Below are 19,593 nucleotides of genomic sequence, written 5' to 3' on the forward strand. Positions count from 1 at the left end.
CAACTTGTATTGTAATAGTCTAATATTCTTCAAGGATTTTATTTTGGCCAGAAACCATAATTGGAGAAAAAGGTTATTAAAAACAAATTCAACCTCAAAAAGTTGAAGATTTACTTTGATACTAACTGGGAAAGGCCTAATATAGTAGAATGCAAATATTAATCATGAGTTTATAAACTACGTAACATATTCAATAATAATTTCATCTTACAGAAACATTGTATTTTGATTTAGTTTATGCCAAACCACAGACTCAATCCAAGGAATTTTCTATGGCGCAACTACTCACTTGGAAATACAAGGTTTCTCTAGAAGAGAAGCTTAACTATTATATTCTTACTGATATTTGATTGCTCTAAATGAGACAGAAGTAGAGATAGAATGAATATAGCACTGGCTTAGTTCACTACATTTGGTGTGAAATGTAGGTTTAAATCCAGGGTAGTAGTTTCATGACACTGGACAAATTACTTAACTTCTCCATGTCTCAATTTACTTCTGGGGATGATATTAATGGTCCTCAAAATAATTTGATGAGATGATAGCTAGAAGTTGTGTGTGTTGTAGTAGCAGATTGAATTCCCCAGAAAGCTAACTCTGACTTGAAGATTAAGTTCATTATGGAGTACTCTTGGGATAAACACTGTGGAAGGGAATATGCAGAAATGGGATTAGGCAGAGGTAGAAGCTAAGCGGCAATGCGCTATCAGTGGAAGCCTCAGCCAGCCCATGGAGAGTTCTGTAGATAGGATGAAACTTCAGAGGAGTCCTGAGTTTGGATGAGAGGAATGAGTCGTTTTACCCCCTCACAGATCAGTCATAAGATGAGGGCCATCTGGAATGGCGGAATGACCTTGGCTGAGGCTGTTCACTTCAGCTGAGGCAATCATTGAAGAGGGCTTGGTAGCTTGAGGGCTGTCAATCATTAGCAGTACTTCCAGCGCCTGGGATAATTGACCCTTCCTTTCTGAACGGGATCTGGGCAGCACTTCAGTGTCCACTACAGTTAGTCACAAAGTCAACTGTAAGTGTTTAACAGTATATGTTACTATGAGAAGGGTCATCTTTCATATTTCAAAGAGACTTTAGAAGTTCCCTCCCGCCTCTTTTTATTCAGTTGCACTATTTTTGTATTTGAATTTGCTCTTCTATATTGGGTCAGGCACCCTATGAGGTATCTTGCATGTCTTATATCATTTAATTTTCATAATAACCTGGTAAATTGGTATCATCTTCAACAAGTTACTGTTGTCAAACAGTAACTGTTTGACAACAAGAAACTGTTGTCAAAATTGAGGGTATAAGCATTTTAATTTACAAATCTAATATACAGTGAAATATGAATTCAACCCCAATATTTTTTAAAATCTAAAGCCTATATTTTATTGAGGACTTTGGTGTGGTTGGACTTTGCTATAATTTATAACTTAAGCTATTTTGACAAAATCTTTTAATGCCTATAAGGATTTTAATTTAGCATATGCTGTCGGCAACAATTATCATATTAAGATTAAATGTAAGATCTTTTAATTTTTTATATAATTTTATAAGTAGGTTAATTACATGAATTTAGTTTAATTATTAAAACTTGTATTTAATTTGGATAGACAGGTAAACCTAGAATTTTCATGAATATCTGACAAATATTCTCATATCTTATATAAAATATTTTGGCGCCATAATTTCTTACTGTGCTATTCACTCATTTTGACCTAGAAACACAAGTGAACTGATTAAAATAAGGATTTACCTAACTGTTAAATACCAGTGTCCAAAACAGAATGAACCAGAAATATCACAAGATATAATGACACACACGTTAGGTGGTCTTCAAACAAATACACTTTGTTCTTTGAGATACATTAGTTAGAGGAGCAGAAGCAGTACACCATGAGAACAGCTGGGTTTTTCAAGTAGCTCACTCATGAAAGGCAGGTGAGTGGGTGGTGCATTCAGTTAAGGGATTGAGGAGTTAAGGACCTTTCTCCATAACTGAGGGCTCAGAGAAAAGCCTTGGAGGTACAGAGAAAGCGAAAAGGAGATCCAAGTGAGAAAAAGCACAATGTATAGTGGGCATACAAGTCTAGAGGCAGACAGACAACAGGGATCGCTTTTGATTTGGCCTGTGACCAAGGATTGCAATCATATGAAACATGTTGGGGTTGGCTATTTTATTTTATTAAAAAAATTATTTATTTATTTTTTTGGCTGCACCACACACCATTTGGGATCTTAGTTCCCTGACCAGGGATTGAGCCCATGCCCCCTGCAGTGGAAGCACAGAGTCTTAATCACTGGACCACCAGGGATGTCCCTGGGGTTGGCTATTTTAGAAGGCTTCCAAAAGCGTTATTCTCAGCAGTTTAGTGATAGAAAGAAACAGCATCAGCCTCCAGGTTATGGGATCAGAGATCAGCTTCATCACATGAGAGTTACTAGAAATTTCCCCCAGGTTGTGGCACCAGGTTTTTAGACAGTTTTAGCCTCTGAGAGTGATATGACCTTTTCTTAAAAATCTTCCGTGAGTGTGTCTTCAAGGTATTTTAGAAGTAGATTGGAATTTATTGCATTGGGGCCTGGATGTAATAGTTAAGATGAATTTTAAACAAGAAATTCTTGGAGCGACATAGGTCATTCCCAACTTGGCTCCCCTTCCCAACAAGAACAACTAAGAACTATTCATGGACAAGACACCACTGAAAAAATCCTAGAACACAGTGGTGAAGCTAAAGCACCCCCTGTATCACAGAGGCCAAGACAGAACCAATCAGAGGATGAGACGAGCAGTTACATGCTGACTTCAATGTCCCTCCTGCAGGCTGGCCCAGTGACCAAGCCCCGCAGATTCCCGCACAATCCCCATGAGGTAAGAGCAGAGTGGGGACTGCCAAGAAGCAACCGACAGGGCTAAGGAAGCTGGATGTCGGCAAGAACTGTAGGCTGAGAGATCTCCCCTACAGTTCTTAGCCTACAGTTCTTAGCACTGTGGGTCACTTCTTGTCAGTCCCCACTCTGTTCGCTTCATGGGGATTGTGGGGGGAATCTGTGGGGCTTGGTCATTGGGAACCTGATTGTGACTAAGAAGCGGGGAGGAGCTCACAACAACCAGCACTTAGATCTGGGCAAACCAAGTTCCTATCTACAGTACCCGAGTTGTAGTCCCAACCAGCAGCTATGCTCATCTGCAGAGCCAAGTGGGACAGTTTGACCAAGGAACGGGGAGGGGTGCGGATATGCCTGACTTGGGTCCTCAAAGGAAGAGCCTTGCTGGCCCTGGAGCCTGATCTGCCTCGCCCCCTGCCCACCCAGGCAGAGGAGGTGTCATAGCCCCACCCCTACTGAGTGTAGCTCCCAGCTCTGCCCGACCAGAAATCCTGTCTGGAACATGTGGAAGCTGTGTAGCCCAGCAACACTCAAGTGGAGAGTCTGGAAGACAGAACTGATCTTCTGCAGAGCAAAGCCAGTGGCCCCATTCAGCTAAGGAACTTGGGGTACTGGTCGGGTTGAGTCAAGACGGCAAAGAACCTCGCTAACTTTGGAGTCAGTTCTGCCAGGACAGGGAAACTAATTTGTAGCCCTACCTATGACTGAATACAGCCTTCAGCCCATCTGACTAGGGAACCTAACCAGAGCACACTGGAAGCTGCAGACCCCATTCAACAGCCCTGCTTACAGTGTCACTTGAACAGAGAGCACTACCAGTGGCTTTCCCCATCTGCAGAACAAAACTGGTGTCCCCATCTGGCTGGGGAATTCAGTGAATATTCTTGCTTGATTCAGGTCAGCGAACAGAGAGCACTGCAGGTCTTAGGGCTGTTCTGCTGCCCCCCAAGTGCAGGGAAACTAATTCATAGTCCCACCTACAAGAGTATAGTACCCAGCCCTATTATCTAGGAAGCCCAACCAAAGAACCCAGACAACCATGGAGCCCATCCTACAGCCTCGCTTGGGCAGGGAACAAAGCCAGCAGGCAGTTCTAGCCAACTGTTCTCAGCGAGTGGCACCACCCCAACCCCACCTCAGAGCTTGGGCAATGGCCTTGCCCCCAAATAGAGCCCATTAGTAAGCTCCACCTGCCCAAGGACATTACCAGCTGACACGTCCAGAAACCCAAAATGAGCTGCATGGTAGAGAACTGTCTCTGCCAAACACATTAGGGTGGTTCAATGTATGCAAATAAATAAATGTGATGCATCACATTAATAGAATGAAATATAAAAATCATATGATCGCCTCAATAGATGCAGATAAAGTACTGGACAAAATTCAACATCCTTTCATAATAAAAACTCTCAACAAATCAGGTATAGAAGGAACATAACATAATAAAGGCCATATATGACAAGCCCACAGCTAACATCATACTCAGTGGTGAAAGGTTCAAAGCTTTCTTGCTATGATCAGGAAAAAGACATGGGTGCCCACTGTTACTGCTTATTCGAAGTCCTGGCTGGAGTATTAGGCAAGAAAAAGAAATAAAAGGCATCCAGATCAGAAAGGAAGAAGTAAAATTGTCTCTGCTTGCATATGATATGATCTTATATATAGAAAAGCATAAAGACTCTACAAAAAGTGTTATGTCAACAAATTCAGTAATGTACAACCTGGTAACTATAGTTAATAATACTATATTAGTTAAGTACTCGGAAATTGCTAAGAGAGTAGATCTTTAATGTTATCACCAAAAAATGAAATGGTAATTATGTGAAGTGATGGAGGTGTTAACTAACCCTACTGTGGTAATAATCATTTCTCAATATAAGCATCAAATCATCACATTGTACATCTTAAACTTATACCAAATTATATGTCAATTATATCTTAATAAAGCTGGAAAATAAATAAAATTCAGTTCCTCCCAAGAGGCCAATCCTCAATTAGATAAGGAGCTGAGCCAGAATGAAACTCAATGCACTGCTTCCTTCTTTGAGAAAGTCATATCATGAAAAATAGAAAGCGGCTGAAAGAAATAGTGTGCTTAGTGATATAGCTGAATTACATTTTGGCATAAGCTCCTTATCTCATTGTAGTCTAGTCATGGACAGGCAGCCATTAACTTGGTGTAGCAAAGTTTTACCTGTATCATTTAATTTAATCCTCAAATCCATGCTATGAGAAATAATTATTAATCTCATTTTACAGGGAATTCAGATCCAGAGAGTTAGTGTAATTCACTCTCGTGTCTGCAATTAGCAAGTGCTGGTCAAGGATTTTCAATGCAGACTGACTCCATTGTCCTCCTGTTTAATTATTGTGCTTTACTGGCATTTCGAATATAAATGGGCTTTAGAAGCTTTTACACAATAATTTTTAAAATGAAATCTCATGTGTGTTCCAACACATAAAACAGATAAAAGTGGATGTATCTGGTTTGATTTGGGAAAGCAGGGAATTTGATATCTTACTTACTCAGACTCTATCAGCCCCATCTGTCTTGTTTTGTGTCTCTAGACACAGCTTGGACCCCTCTAGTCTAGATTATACTGGAGATTGGCATAGTTATTAGAGCACAGACAAGTTTTATTTTGTTCACTTGATAACATAACCAAGGTATGTATGTAGTACACAAAATACAATTTCATTTTGTGGATCAGACCTATAGAGAACAAAAGGAAGTCATTATTCAAAAGTCTGGGGGAACACTGATAGAATCAACCCAAGATCATCAATCTGGGAATATCTTATTCTTGTTTCAATGGCTCCTTTAAGTCTCTCTTTACCATGCTTTTATTGATGCAAACAATCATTTGGGAAACCCAAATGTGATCAAAGAAGCACAATTCCTCAGTCTATGCAGGTACATGTTAATTCCATTTAAAAAAATTTTTCAGAGGATGTTGAAAGCATATCAATACTTCTACCATTTTATGATGAACTCCTTGTTAGGGTCAGTTGCCTCAGGTTAAAAAAAGTGTAAATATGCTGTTTCTTTCAGTGAAATTAGCTCCTTTTAAGGCCTGGAGGGATAAAGTTTGAATTGCATCTATGATTCCTGATGTTTATGTACTGAAGTTTGCATACAGGTGAGGTTCTACATTGTATTAAGGGAATGATCGACAAATCTGTTAAGATTACATTTCTTCCAGGCAAATCTTAGGATAAAAATGTAGAGTTAACAAAGAGACTTTGCAACGTGAAAATGTAGTATACGAAAATAACCATATTAACATAAAATATTTATATGTCCCAACCTTATTTTCAGTAAAATAATTTTATACCATATAACTATTCTTAATAAGTGACCAAGTAAAATAGCAGCTCATTGATACTAATTATTTGACTTATCTCCCTCAAAATATTTCTTAAAGTATGCTTCCATTACTAAAACCATACTGAAAAAGCCACAAGCATCATTCAAATAAAAATTTCTGACTATGCAGTTCACCAGCAAGAGGAAATGCATTATTAATTATCAGAGCATTTGCTAGTTCCACTCACATTCTGCTTGGTAGTAGTTACTGCCATTTGCCATTCCATAATTTACACTTCACTCAGACCTAATTGCTTGCAGCTTCTAAAACAAATAAAACTGTTTTTAATCTTGGGTGCCTGCTGACACAGTTCTTTTTATCTGGGAACCCACTCTACTTTTAATAGAGTAATTAATGCTCCCTGCTATAATAAAATTCCCACAATCTCATTGCCTTAACCTACAAAGATTTAGTGCATTTTATCAAATCTAAGCTGCCATCTATTTTAAGGTGCATTGTTTTGTATAGTGCCCAGGAAGAAAATGAATTCTCCCAGTTAAATTATGGTACCTTGCTTCCTTATCACTTTAAGAAGCATCCTTATTATAGAGAAATTAAAATGTAAGGAGGAAAAGTACCTGAGAATCAATGATACTGCTTTCTCCTTGTGCATAGTCTACTGAAGATCATCTAACTGGAAAGGGTCTCCATCAGGCTGTGACTAAGGCATCCTGGCTCTTTCCATCTTGAGGCTCCACTGTCTCCTGGCGACTTCTGAGTTCTCCATAGGATCCTGTCCATTGAGATTAGCAAGAAGTCACGAGAGAGAGAGAGAGAGAGAGAGAGAGAGAGAGAGGATGGCAATCGTTGTTTCAAATGTCAGGTCTAGGAGTGTCTTACATCACTATCACTCACATCCCTTTGGCAGCACTGATCACATGACATATCTAGATTTACGAGGAGGAGAAACGTATTTTTCCTGTGGTCCAGGAGGAAAATGAAATGGTGTGAATACCACATGGTATCACTACTCCAGTTCAGCCCCTATCACTTCCATTCATCTTTCACAACTTACCACAAGAATCACCTTTTCTGTTCAAGTTTTTCTTACTCATTACTCTTCCAAGTTAAAATGACTACTCTTCCTTTCGTGCTGTACTGATTTTCTTTTTTTTTTAAATTTAATTTTATTTATTTTTTTATACAGCAGGTTCTTATTAGTTACCTATTTTATACATATTAGTGCATATATGTCAATCCCAATCTCCCAATTCATCCCACCACCACTACCCCACCCCAACTTTTCCCCCTTGGTGTCCACACGTTTTGTACTGATTTTCTGATATAAAATTAATAACCCTGTATGTTTGCATTAGACAGTGTCATAGTCTGCTAGGGCTGCCATAATAAAATACCACAGACTGAGTGGCTTAAACAACAGAAGTTCATTTTCCCAAAGATCTGGAGGCTAGAAGTCCAAGATCAAGGAGCCAGTAGGGTTCCTTTCTGGTGAGACCTCTCTTCCTTGCTTGCAGACAGCTGCCTTCTCACAGTTTACTCATGAGTCCTTTTCTCTGTGCATGTGCACCCACCAAGAGAGAAATCTCTCTGGTGTCTGTTCCTCTTCTATAAGGACACCAGTCCTATTGGATTAGGGTTCCATCTTTATGACCTCATTTAACCTTAATTACGTCCTTAAAGGCCCTATCTCCAAATACAATGACATTGGGAGGTTAGGGCTTCAACACAGGAATTTTGGAGAGACACAATTCAGTCCATAACAGATTCCAAGTCCTTTTAAATGAGTGGATCCCTTCTGCCTGGAAGAATTTAGAAAATTAATACATTTGTTTTAGTTTAATTGGAATTAAATTGGAAGATGATGAAGAAGGGAAACTGTTGGGTTCTAGTTCTAGAATTTACATCATTTATCTATGTGATCTTTTTTTGCAGTACGCGGGCCTCTCACTGTTGTGGCCTCTCCCGTTGTGGAGCACAGGCTCCGGACGCGCAGTCCCAGCGGCCATGGCTCACAGGCCCAGCCGCTCCGCGGCATGTGGGATCCTCCCGGACCGGGGCACAAACCCATGTCCCCTGCATCGGCAGGCGGACTCTCAACCACTGTGCCACCAGGGAAGCCCATCTATGTGATTTTTAACCCTTCAGACACAAGTTTCTTCATCAAAAATTTTAGGAATTACAACAGATGGGTCTTTAAGTTTTCTTGAATGCTAAAATTTTTAATCTATTTGACACCCACAATAAAAATCAATGAAAGATCTTAATTCTCAATCAGGGCTCACAATTTTGATATACATACATCTTTTAAAGCAACAGATCATATTCCTGTATTGGGTCACAATTTACATTTATGCAAATTCATGATTGAATTCATGATTCCTGACTTTGTAACTATATCCTACCACATGCTGAAGACACATAATGCTATTCCAATTTCCCTTGCTATTGACTGGGTTGAAGTATAATATATTCTAATAATTATTTGCCATCAGGGAATTCTTTAGCAAATCTTTCCTCAGTTATTCCATTTCTGCAATACAGATGGGGAGATTTTTCACTTTTCAAAATGCTAGTGAATAAAATTCACATAAAGCTACCTTTCAAAATATAAAGAATTCATCTCATTTGAATCCTACCAAGGTCACCAGTGACTCTAAATTTACTTGAAAAAAACACATTTAAGTTAGAATGTGTTGTTAAAAAAGCAAAAATCAGCTAGAGCATTATGAATGAGGGATAATGATAAACAATATTCCACCATAGAGTTAGAAGTCATCAGCAGTAGTAAGTTAATACTATTAGCTTTGAGGCTAGTTATAGTTAGTATTTTTATAAAAATACATTAAGAAAACAAAAGAATAATAATTTATTTTTCTAAGTAGGAAGAAGTTAGAACAAAATACAAATATTCAAAAGAAAAATGTATCACTTCAGATTTGAAAATGTTTCCAAATATATTCATTTCTCTGTAATTTAATTACATATTTTGGGACTTTCAAATGATACTTCTCTGTTGAAAGCAGGAAATAAAGAATATTTTTAAAAGTTCAACAAATATACATGGTAAGATTTGGGTATATATAGATATATATGTTATTAATGGCACCAATGATCAGAAGGTTTTTTTTTTTTTTTAAACAATTAAACTATTTTTATTTTTGTGGTACGTGGGCCTCTCACTGCTGTGGCCTCTCCCGTCGCAGAGCACAGGCCCCGGACGTGCAGGCTCAGTGGCCATGGCCCACGGGCCCAGCCGCCCCGTGGCATGCAGGACCCTCCCGGACCGGGGCACGAACCTGTGTCCCCTGCATTGGCAGGCGGACTCCCAACCACTGTGCCACCAGGGAAGCCCCAGAAGTTTTTATTGAGCCTCACTATATACCAGTCACCATATTCAGTGATTTAAATATAAATCCTCACACTAAATGAATGAGGTAGGTACTATTAACATCCTGTTTTGTAAATATGGAACCCAACCAAGGTACAGAGATTTAATGTCAAGACTATACAATTAGAAAGTTGTGGAGCCCAGACAATTTGACTCCAGAATTTGTGTTCTTTCCACCATATTCAACTATTTCTGATAACACTGGGGCATCAGTTATGTGATTCGTACCTAGAGTAAATAAAGTCTTAATAAATTTTGTACCTTTTTGTGTATGGTTGTAAAGTAACTTTTTATAGTACATAATTAAGAATGAATTAGAAGTATTTTTTTAGTCTTGCCAAAAATGTACAAACAGAATCTAACCATGAAGAAACAACAGATAAGCACTGTACAAAGTACTTGTATTCTTCAAAAACGTCAAGATCAAGAAATACAAAGAAAGGCTGAGGAACTTCTCCAGAATAAAAAAAGACTAAGGAAACATGACAGGTAAACGCAGAGGATGATTTTGGATTGGATCCTGGACTGGTGATAAAAGGGAATATATATAAAGGGGATTATTGGAAAAATTGACTAGATCTGAATATGAGCTGAAGTTTAAGTAATAATGTATCAATGTTAAATTTCCTGTGTTGTGGTTATATAAGAGAATATACTTCTTCTTAGGAAATACACACTGAAGTACTGAAATGTGTGTGTGTTTGTGTGTGTGTGCATTGGTGGGGGGTGCATATGAAAGGAGAGAATGATAAACAAATGGGATAAAATGCAAATATAAATGAATTAATGAATCTGGTGAAGGCCATAAGGGGATTTTCTTGCAACTTTTCTTTAGGTTTGAAATCATGGAGAACATCATGCTAAGTGAAATAAACCAGACACAGAAAGACAAATGTTGTATGATGTCATTTATATGTGCAATCTAACATATTAAGACTCAGAATCAGAGAGTAGAATAGTGGTTGCCAGGAGCAGGAGGGAGGGGGAAACAGATGTTGGTTAAAGGGTACAAAGTTTCAGTTATGCAAGATATGCTCTGGAGATCAAATATACAGTATACAACACGGTGACTACAGTTAACAATACTGTATTGAACACTCAAAATTTGCCAAGAGGGTAGATCTTAAGTGTTCTCACCACAAACAAAAAGAAAAATAAAAAGAACATGGTGACTATGTGAGGTTATGGATATATTAATTAATTTGATTGTGGTGATCATTTCACAATGTATTCAAAACATCAAGTTGTACACCATAAATACATACAGTTCCTATTTATCAATTATACAGTTCAATAAAATTATACAGTTCAATAAAACTGAAAAAATAGGAAAAAACACACTAAAAGGATAGGATAGAAAGAAGTATGTTATCGATTGTTTAATTCATAAGCTTATAAAAATATAGATTAATAAGCCATCAAGCACTAAAGCAGGCACTAAGGATCAAATGAAATTGAAACTAAGTATCTTCATCAGGAATGTAATTATCTGCGAAGAAATGTTTGAAAGTAATAAAAACCTTCGGTTAAATAGAGAATTGGGATATGTTAGTTTAATTGTTTTTTTTTAAGAAAACTATCAAGAGACTAAAAAAATATATTCCAGATAATATTAAAATATATTGGCTTCTTTCACAGGAAATATCCATTTTAATCATAAGAATGTTTCCTTTCTTGTGGATCTGCTTTGGTAACTTTTTTTAACTAAAATAAGTTAGGCACTTTCACATTTATTATTATTTTAATTCACAGAATCATTCTCTAAGTTGTGTTATTATTTCCATTTTTGTAGATGAGGAAACTGAGGCTCAGAGCAATTAAATAACTTGTTCAAGGGCACACAGGAGTTATGCTTCTTGGATTTCACATCCCCATCAGCCTGATCTTAATCCCATACTTTTTCTACCTTAACCCTCTGGCATTTAGTGAAAGGTGAGTCATTAAAATATAAAGTAAATTGAAATAGCCAAGACCACTTTCAATGAAAAATGAGATGGGAGCCTTCTTAGTGGCAAAATGGATTTTGAAACTTTGCTTTGTAATGAAATGCTAGCCCTTTACAAATTAGAAGTTGTTGATCTTTAAACCATGGCTCATTTCAGTTTACTGAAGGGGGAAAAAAAAAGACTAAAATGGAAAGAAAGAATAAAAGAAATACTGCTTTTATCAATGTGTTAGACATAAAAATGACTGATTAATTGAAAAATTGTCACATAGCTTCTCTGATATTGAATACTTTCAGACACATTTGGCTTAAAACTGAATGATTCCTTAGAGACCTTTTTTCTACCCCCATAACTGCAATGCACCTTAAAAAACCCTTATTGGCAGGAGTCTCAAAGCTGCTGCAGCATTTTGTATGACAAAATATCTGACAAGAACTCTTCTCACTGGGACAGTCATTAGAAGCCCAGGAAATAATGCCAATAGAATAAGTCATCCATCAGCTAAAGAAGATGTGCCTTCTTGGCTTTTTCATTTTATTTTAAGGAGAATCATAAAATAAATATGTGCCATTGTCATTGATATCCAAAAGAATTTTTTGAAGTGTTACATAATTATTTACTGAACTATTAAATAATAAAGAAAATAAGTTATTGTGTTAATTAATTAGTCAGTTATTTTGTATACTGTTGTTGCTCCACAACAGAGATTTTCAAAAGTGCATTAGAATCACCTGGAGGTCTTATTAAATGCAGATTGCTAGACCCCAAGCTTTGAGTATCTGATTTAAGATTGGGGCAGGGCTTGATAATTTATATTTCTAACAAGTTCGTAGGTGATGCTGATGCTGCTGATCTGGGGACCATACTTCAGGAATATTTGGTCTGGAATATATGTAAGATTTTTAGATTTCCAAACTAAGATTCTTCATTGATCATCTGGAATCACTTAGAATCCTTTGTATTCAAGAAAAGATTATAAATATGCAAACATAACTATCTTTAAAAGGCTCTGTTTCCACCTGGTTTGTTAATTGACCTTTGGACTTAGATCTTCACTGTCCAATATGGTAAACACTAGGTACATGTGGCTATTTAATTAATTAAAGCTAAATAAATTTAAAAGTTCAGTTCTTCAGTCACACTAGCCACATTCAAGTGTTCAATAGCCACATGTGGCTAGTGGCTACTAGAGTAGACAGAGAAGAACATTTCCTTCATCTTTGGAAGTTGTATTGGATAGTTAATAGAGTCTTCCTTAACTTTTTAAAAATTTTTTATTAAAAAAATTTTTTTGACTGCGTTGGGTCTTCATTGCTGCTCGTGAGCTTTCTCTAGTTGTGGCAGGTGGGAGCTACTCTTCGTTGCAGTGCATGGGCTTCTCATTGCGGTGGCTTCTCTTGTTGCACAGCGCGGGCTCTAGGCACACGGGCTTCAGTAGTTGCAGCACACGGGCTCAGTAGTTGTGGTATGCGGGCCCTAGAGTGTGTAGACTTCAGTACTTCCAGCGCATGGGCTCAGTAGTTGTGGCACGTGGGCTCTAGGGCACGCTGGCTTCAGTAGTTGTGGTGCACAGGCTTAGTTGCTCTGCAGCATGTGGGATCTTTCTGGACCAGGGATCGAACCCGTTTCCCCTGCATTGGCATGCGGATTCTTAACCACTGCGCCACCAGGGAAGTCCCTTCCTTAACTTTTTCAAGTTAACATAACATAACATAAACAGAGCAGGCAGATCAGTGATGTAATTTCAGGCATTTGGTCTTCCTCAACATCCCCCTCCAGCTAAGATCATCTGTGCGTGCATACATGCACACTTACGAACACAATTTTCTCACTCAATATCTAATATCTACAAGCTAACCTTCAAGTCTGGGATCCAGTTTAAAGACATACACACTGGGAAAGATTGTCCCTTACATGTTTTAATCATTTAAAATTCTGTAGGTTTTAAGAGCTTCCTGAAGTTCTAATTTGAGGGCACAGATAATAGAGAAAATTAAAAGTAAAATTAAAATAGTAAAACATATTTTGATCCTGGGATGTTGGAACAGAGGAATGTACCATTCAGGAACATGTAAAATATTCAATTTTACTTCATTTTCTTCTAAATTGTCCTGCGTGTTATATTGAATCCTCTCTATAGTGCCAATTTGGCTATGAAGAATAGAGAACAGGGGGCTGTGGCTTTCTATACGGAATGCTGTATGTCTATGTCCCCATTCTACTCACTTTTCTGTGACATTGTATGACATCATTGGATCTCAGTGCCTTGTTTATAAATGGAACCAACATGATTGTTGTAAAGAGGACATGAAGAAAGTATGTTTGAATGTACTTTGTATACTGTCAAAGCTTATGCAAATTCTGTCTATGGCATTTCTCTCATGCTAAAAGTTGATATTCTGGTTGTGAAAGAAAGCTGATAAACAGCCTCACGAGACAGTATGGCACTACAATCCCAGAAATTCTCATCTTCATCTCTGTGAAACAGGGCTGCCAACTCAATGCACTTTGCAGCACTGTGCAAAGATAAACAACAAAATATTTCAGCCTTTTAAAGCTTCACACATTCAACTTAGAAGTATAAGATGGATGTGATAAGTAGGATGCTAAGGTGTCTCTCAATGTTCTTCACCCACTCCTATGAGATCCTCTGCCCTTGAGTGTTTGTGGGACCTGTGAATATAATGAGATATTACTACCATGATTATGTTAAATTTCATGGCAAAAGGAATTTTGCAGATGTCATTAAGATCTTAAATTAGTTGATGTTAAAATAAGGAAACCATCCTGGGTGGTTCAGACCTAATCAGATGAGCCCTTAAAAGGTCCTGAACTCTTCCTAATGCAAGAGATTGGAAGTGTGAAGGATTCAATGAGAGGGAAGGTCTCTGTTACTGACATTGAAGATGAAGGGGGCTACATGGCAAAGAATGTGGGAGGCTTCTAGGAGCTGAGAGTAGCCATAGATGATAGCCAATGAGGAAATGGGGACTTCATTCCTACAACCACAAGGAAGTAAATTCTGCTAACAACCTGAACGAACTTGGAAGAGAATCCCAAGCTCCAGATGAGAGTGCTGACATCTTGATCGCAGCCTTGTGAGATTATGAGCAGAGAATACACTCATGCTAGCTCAACTTCTGACCTATAGAAACTGTGAGATAATAAATTGGTGTTTAAGCTGCTAGATTTATCGTGTTTTTGGTACAGAACAATAGAAAACTAACACAGTGCACTGGCACTTAGGAGGTTGCTTTTTAGTATCTATTATTTGAGAGAAAGAGACACTTTGACTGCAGCATTTCTGTACATAAAGTATTTGAAATCATAGCATGTTATTCATATTTAGTGTGGTTCAATTCCTCAGGAATCAGAGGACTTAAAGGGAGGAGAGTATGCAGTGAGTAGATGATTCCTAGGCTCTAATTCAGTAGGTCTGCATGTGTGGCCTGCAGTTAAGACTACTAGGGAACATCTGTCAATGGTTACTGAGAAAAAGTTAATTAAAATCAAGGCCACTTGGTCCGTACAATGAATTTTATGGGCGTGCCGTGTGAGAATCAGGTAAGGTCCTTTTAAAAACTGACTTAGAGAGGAAGGCACAATATATATATTTGTGATCACCAAAGTGTCAATAATATCCTAAGCCTTCTTACAGTTTTTCCATCTTCCATTCAAACTGGTAATAACATACAATATTCTAGAAGAAAGAGAGTAGAGAAAACCTTACCACAGAAGTGTCTGTGTTTTGAAACATCTGATACTCCTAAGTGATCATGATCCACCTTGTTCTCATCTTGGGCTGTACGGCCAACATTATTTTTATTGAGGATGATCAACTGCCTTACAATGTATCTTTGGTATGCAACTCAGTGATCTGCAAAGTCGAGAAACAAAAAGAGGTCATAGTGAAGACTCTGCTTATTAACAGCCACCCTGCCTTAATATCAGAGCCACAACAATGATTGGAAAATTGAACATTTTTTATTCCTTCTCAGTTAATTACAAATTTCCTTCTGGCATTAATATTGGACTATCATACGTTTAAAATTATATCTCAACATCGATGAACCTATATTTTAAATAATTCCTTAATTTGATTCTATTACTGCTGGTTCATTGATCTTCTTTTGAGAATCAATTGGAGAGATCATTGATAAAGAGCACTTACAGTGGCTGAGAAGTAATTTGATCAGACCTACTACCGTAGTCAAGATGAGAAAGTTACCAGTTCTGCCTATGGAATGAATCAATATTGGTAGTGAAATCTAAGTATAGGGATTTATTCCTCTTGACAATTATCTCCTAGGCATACAGTTCTGTTCCTGAAGATTGTTCCATGGACCACCCACATCAGAATCACCTAGAAAGCTTGTTAAAATGTACATGCCTTGGCCTCACCTCTGGCCTATTCAGTTAGAGCCTTTGGTTTTACTGCCCAAGAGTCTGCATTTTAAAGAAGCTCCCTACAAGATTCTTAGGAACACCTAAGTCAAGAAACAGTGATAAATGGAGGCTAAGAAGTGGAGTTGTTTTGTTTCCTAGGTCTGGTAGAGTCCAGACCTCTTCAAACTTGGCATACCCTCTCTTCTGAGGTTCATGAGGCCTACCTTAATGGTCTCTGATCTCAACTATAATGACAAATCCTACCTCAATATTGAATGTCTTTGTACCCTCTGCCAACAACATATCTCAAGTAAGAGATTGTTTCTAACTTGTCTTTAGCTTTGCAAATATCTCCACTTTCCTCCATTTTTATTCAAAAGAGTAAATCACCTAGAATGCCTTTGAATATGATGCTACTATTTTATACCAGATGAGTTAAGATGGTAGGCACATTTGGAAGGGGTTGTGCCTCAGGACTCCACAGTCATATTTTGAACCTGAAAACCTGAGACTTTTCATGCTTCAAGAGAAGTTATCTTAAAGCATGTCATAAGATCATGTGATGGGCCTGAAATTTCTGGGAATTTAAACAGGGATGATTAACTTTCGTGATCATGGATGAAAGAAACCCCTCAAAAAAGTCAGGAGGTGAACTTTCACCTATACTTCACATATATATTTTGGGTCTTGGAGATGGATAGACCTCAAATTGTACTGCTACTGTGTTACATTCGAACCGTATGTGTCTGTTTTGTCTTCTATAAAGTTCATGTGTATATGTCTCAATTTTATCATCTATAAAATTCACCTGCCTTTAGGATAGAGTTTTCAGATAAAATATAGGACGTGCAGTTGAATTTGAATTTCAGATAAACAACAAACAATTGATTCAGTATAAGTGTATCCCATGGAATACTTGGGACACATTTACATGAAAAATTGGTTTGTTGTGTATCTTAAATTCATATTTAACTGGGCATCCTACACTTTGCTAATTTGCACAACCTTAGTTTAGGGATTTAAATTGCATAAGTCTAAGGATTTTTGGAACAATTAAATGAGCTAGCACATGCAAAATGCAAAAATGAATGCTTGGTAAATATTTGACATTGCTGTGTACATTTTCCTACTTCTTATCCATACCTTCTGTTCCAGTTTGGGCACTTTGCATAGGTGGAAGCTCTGACAGGAAGAGATCTACTTGTCTTCAGATTTTTCCATCTGACTAAATAACAACGTTTATAGTTAAATCCGCTATTAGTTTTCATAGCTTAGCTATATGTAAATTCCTATATTCTACTTTGCAAAAATTAGGAGCACAGAAAAAAATGAGCTAAACATTATTTTATCTAAGCCCTGGAACAGGTTAATACGTATATCTAATAACAATCAATGAAAAGTCCTTTTTATTGATATGAAACATATAGGTTAGATATGAGGTATAGTATATAGGAAGTAATTTCCTTTGGGTATATCTTAAAAATTTCTGAAAAACATTGTGAAATTGCATCAGTAACTTTTTTGATAATGCAGAAATGTTTCAAGAAGCCAAATAGTAAGCCAATTTCTGTACCACTTCACTTCTTTATAAATGAAAATGGTGTTTCAGTCTAATTCTAGTTGTGATTTTCTTGCCATGAATTTTCATAAAGAGAGAAAACCAATATGTATATACGTTAATTTTTAAACTTCATATTATATACTTATATAAGTAAATCCAGATATACTTAATAAAATAAAAATGGGAGTCTTGTTTATTATCATTTACATCAAGTTGGTGATTTGATTTTGAGTTGGGTGCTCTTCAGCAGATCAGATTAATTGGAACTTCTCAGTACAGTTCAGCAAATACTGCTAAGTGATTTTCAACTGTTCGCAGCTGATGACTAGGAGGACAATAATTTGGGGGGCCTTTTTAGATCAAATACCACAATATTTTAGATTGAACATACCTAATGTTAAATAGCTGAGTACACTTTGCTTTGGCAGACAGCACAAAGGAAAAAGACACAATCTGCCTTTGGTAATTTTAACTCATCGAGGAGATAAGTTTGTATCTATTTCACTTTCTGTAGTTTCAAGAGTGTTCTTTAATTCAAGGTCCAAATTGGTTCTCCAAATATCAAGAGGTTTTTAATTAATAAGTGTGTAAAATTTTGGTAGAAATGCTGTATTGTTTATCACTAGACTGTGTGGTCCTCAATTTCTTCCCTATTCCAAAGTTTAGGGATCTTTGTGTGAGGGACAGGAGAATTAATGTGCAACAGGAAGCCTAGCCTGCTAAAGGAGAAACGGTTTGCTCAACGATTAACCACTTCAAATCGCAGTGTGGGTAGTTGCAATTAATTCGGGATCTCCCTTCTTTCCAGCAGAAAAGACTGTGTCTTCTAGTAGCAGCATTGTTCCTATCGTGTCATCCCTTGGCAATTCTATACCTGAGGAGTAAGAATGACTTAGGTATGTCAGAGGAATCACCTTGAAAGAGAACACAAAGTAATAAAAACAAACATTTATTGAGTGCTTCAATTTGCCATGCACTTTTCTAAGTTCGTACTCTACATATGTTACTGTTTATATTCTCAACAAATCTGAGGTGGATAGGATTATCCTCATTTAAAAGATGAGGTGATTGGGACACAAAAAACTTAAGTATCCTAACTAGTGTCACACAAGAATGAACTGGTGGAGTTACGATTTGAACCCAGGCGGTCTGATTCCAGAGCCACTGCTCTTATGATTTATATCATAATTGTGGGGAGATGGTTAGTCCTTCTTCATAATTCAGATTTCTCCTATCAAGAAACTATTACTATTGAGTGGAGTTCAAGATAAATCTTGGAGCAAAACATTTAGCCTAAATTATTTTCTTCCTTATTGTCTGCCACATGTCTGTAATTTCTTAGCACATTCAATCATTCAACATATGTTTATTGAACATCCACTACATTTGGGGATTATTTGAGACTTCAAGGTTAAGAATGCAAATAAATTACAGTTTGGCATTAGAAGAAGTTAACTACTTAAAGTGCAAGGTCCGGGAGGTATTAGAAGCACCATGTATAATATGTGCTGGGGAACAGAAAAAAATAAGGTCTTGGATTCTGCCTGGGCCCTTAGGAAAGGCTTCCTTCAGATTTTCTCTCTAAAATTATATGGTTTTAAGATCAGCATTAACTTAAGATCTTGATTGCTAACATCAAGGATCTACAGCAATCATACTCTGCCTTTATACCAAGACGTCAATAATGAGCTAAATAAAACATTCTGTATTATAAAATATTATCTATTTATATAATTTTGGAACTTGCCTTACCAGTTCTCGTTCATAGATCCTACTAAGCAAACACATAACTATATATCCATGCTATTTAGTAGCGGCCATAATCTTCATCCAGGGTATGATGTCATCTTGATATCCCTCAGTGTTCTGCCTATATTATATCAACTTGACTCTGTATCTTAAAAAATGTAGCTGTGATCATTTGCTAATTTTCAGGGAAAGGGCCTTTTAACACTGACTAAGGGAAAGAGAAAATCAAATTCCCCTTTCTGTTCTTTTTATCCCTATACACTTTTTGGTGGTTAAGTTATGGATGGAGTATTATAGCATAGAATAAACACATTAAATGTACAGACTAGTGAACATACCTCCCCTCACATC

At 37.2% G+C, this 19,593-nt stretch overlaps 1 protein-coding gene across 1 annotated transcript in view; it reads left to right on the forward strand.

Annotated features, from left to right (window-relative positions):
• The first annotated feature begins 698 nt into the window (after positions 1 to 698).
• LOC137216712 (melanoma-associated antigen B10-like) overlaps positions 699 to 19,593 on the forward strand; it is a 54,395-nt gene continuing 35,500 nt past the window's right edge. Inside the window, exons 1-2 of the mRNA XM_067722751.1 lie at positions 699 to 741; positions 2,631 to 2,866. Of these exons, the coding sequence (XP_067578852.1) occupies positions 699 to 741; positions 2,631 to 2,866 (279 nt within the window). The remainder of the gene's footprint in view (positions 742 to 2,630; positions 2,867 to 19,593) is intronic.

Source organism: Pseudorca crassidens, chromosome X, assembly GCF_039906515.1.
Source record: "Pseudorca crassidens isolate mPseCra1 chromosome X, mPseCra1.hap1, whole genome shotgun sequence".
Lineage (NCBI taxonomy): Eukaryota > Metazoa > Chordata > Mammalia > Artiodactyla > Delphinidae > Pseudorca > Pseudorca crassidens.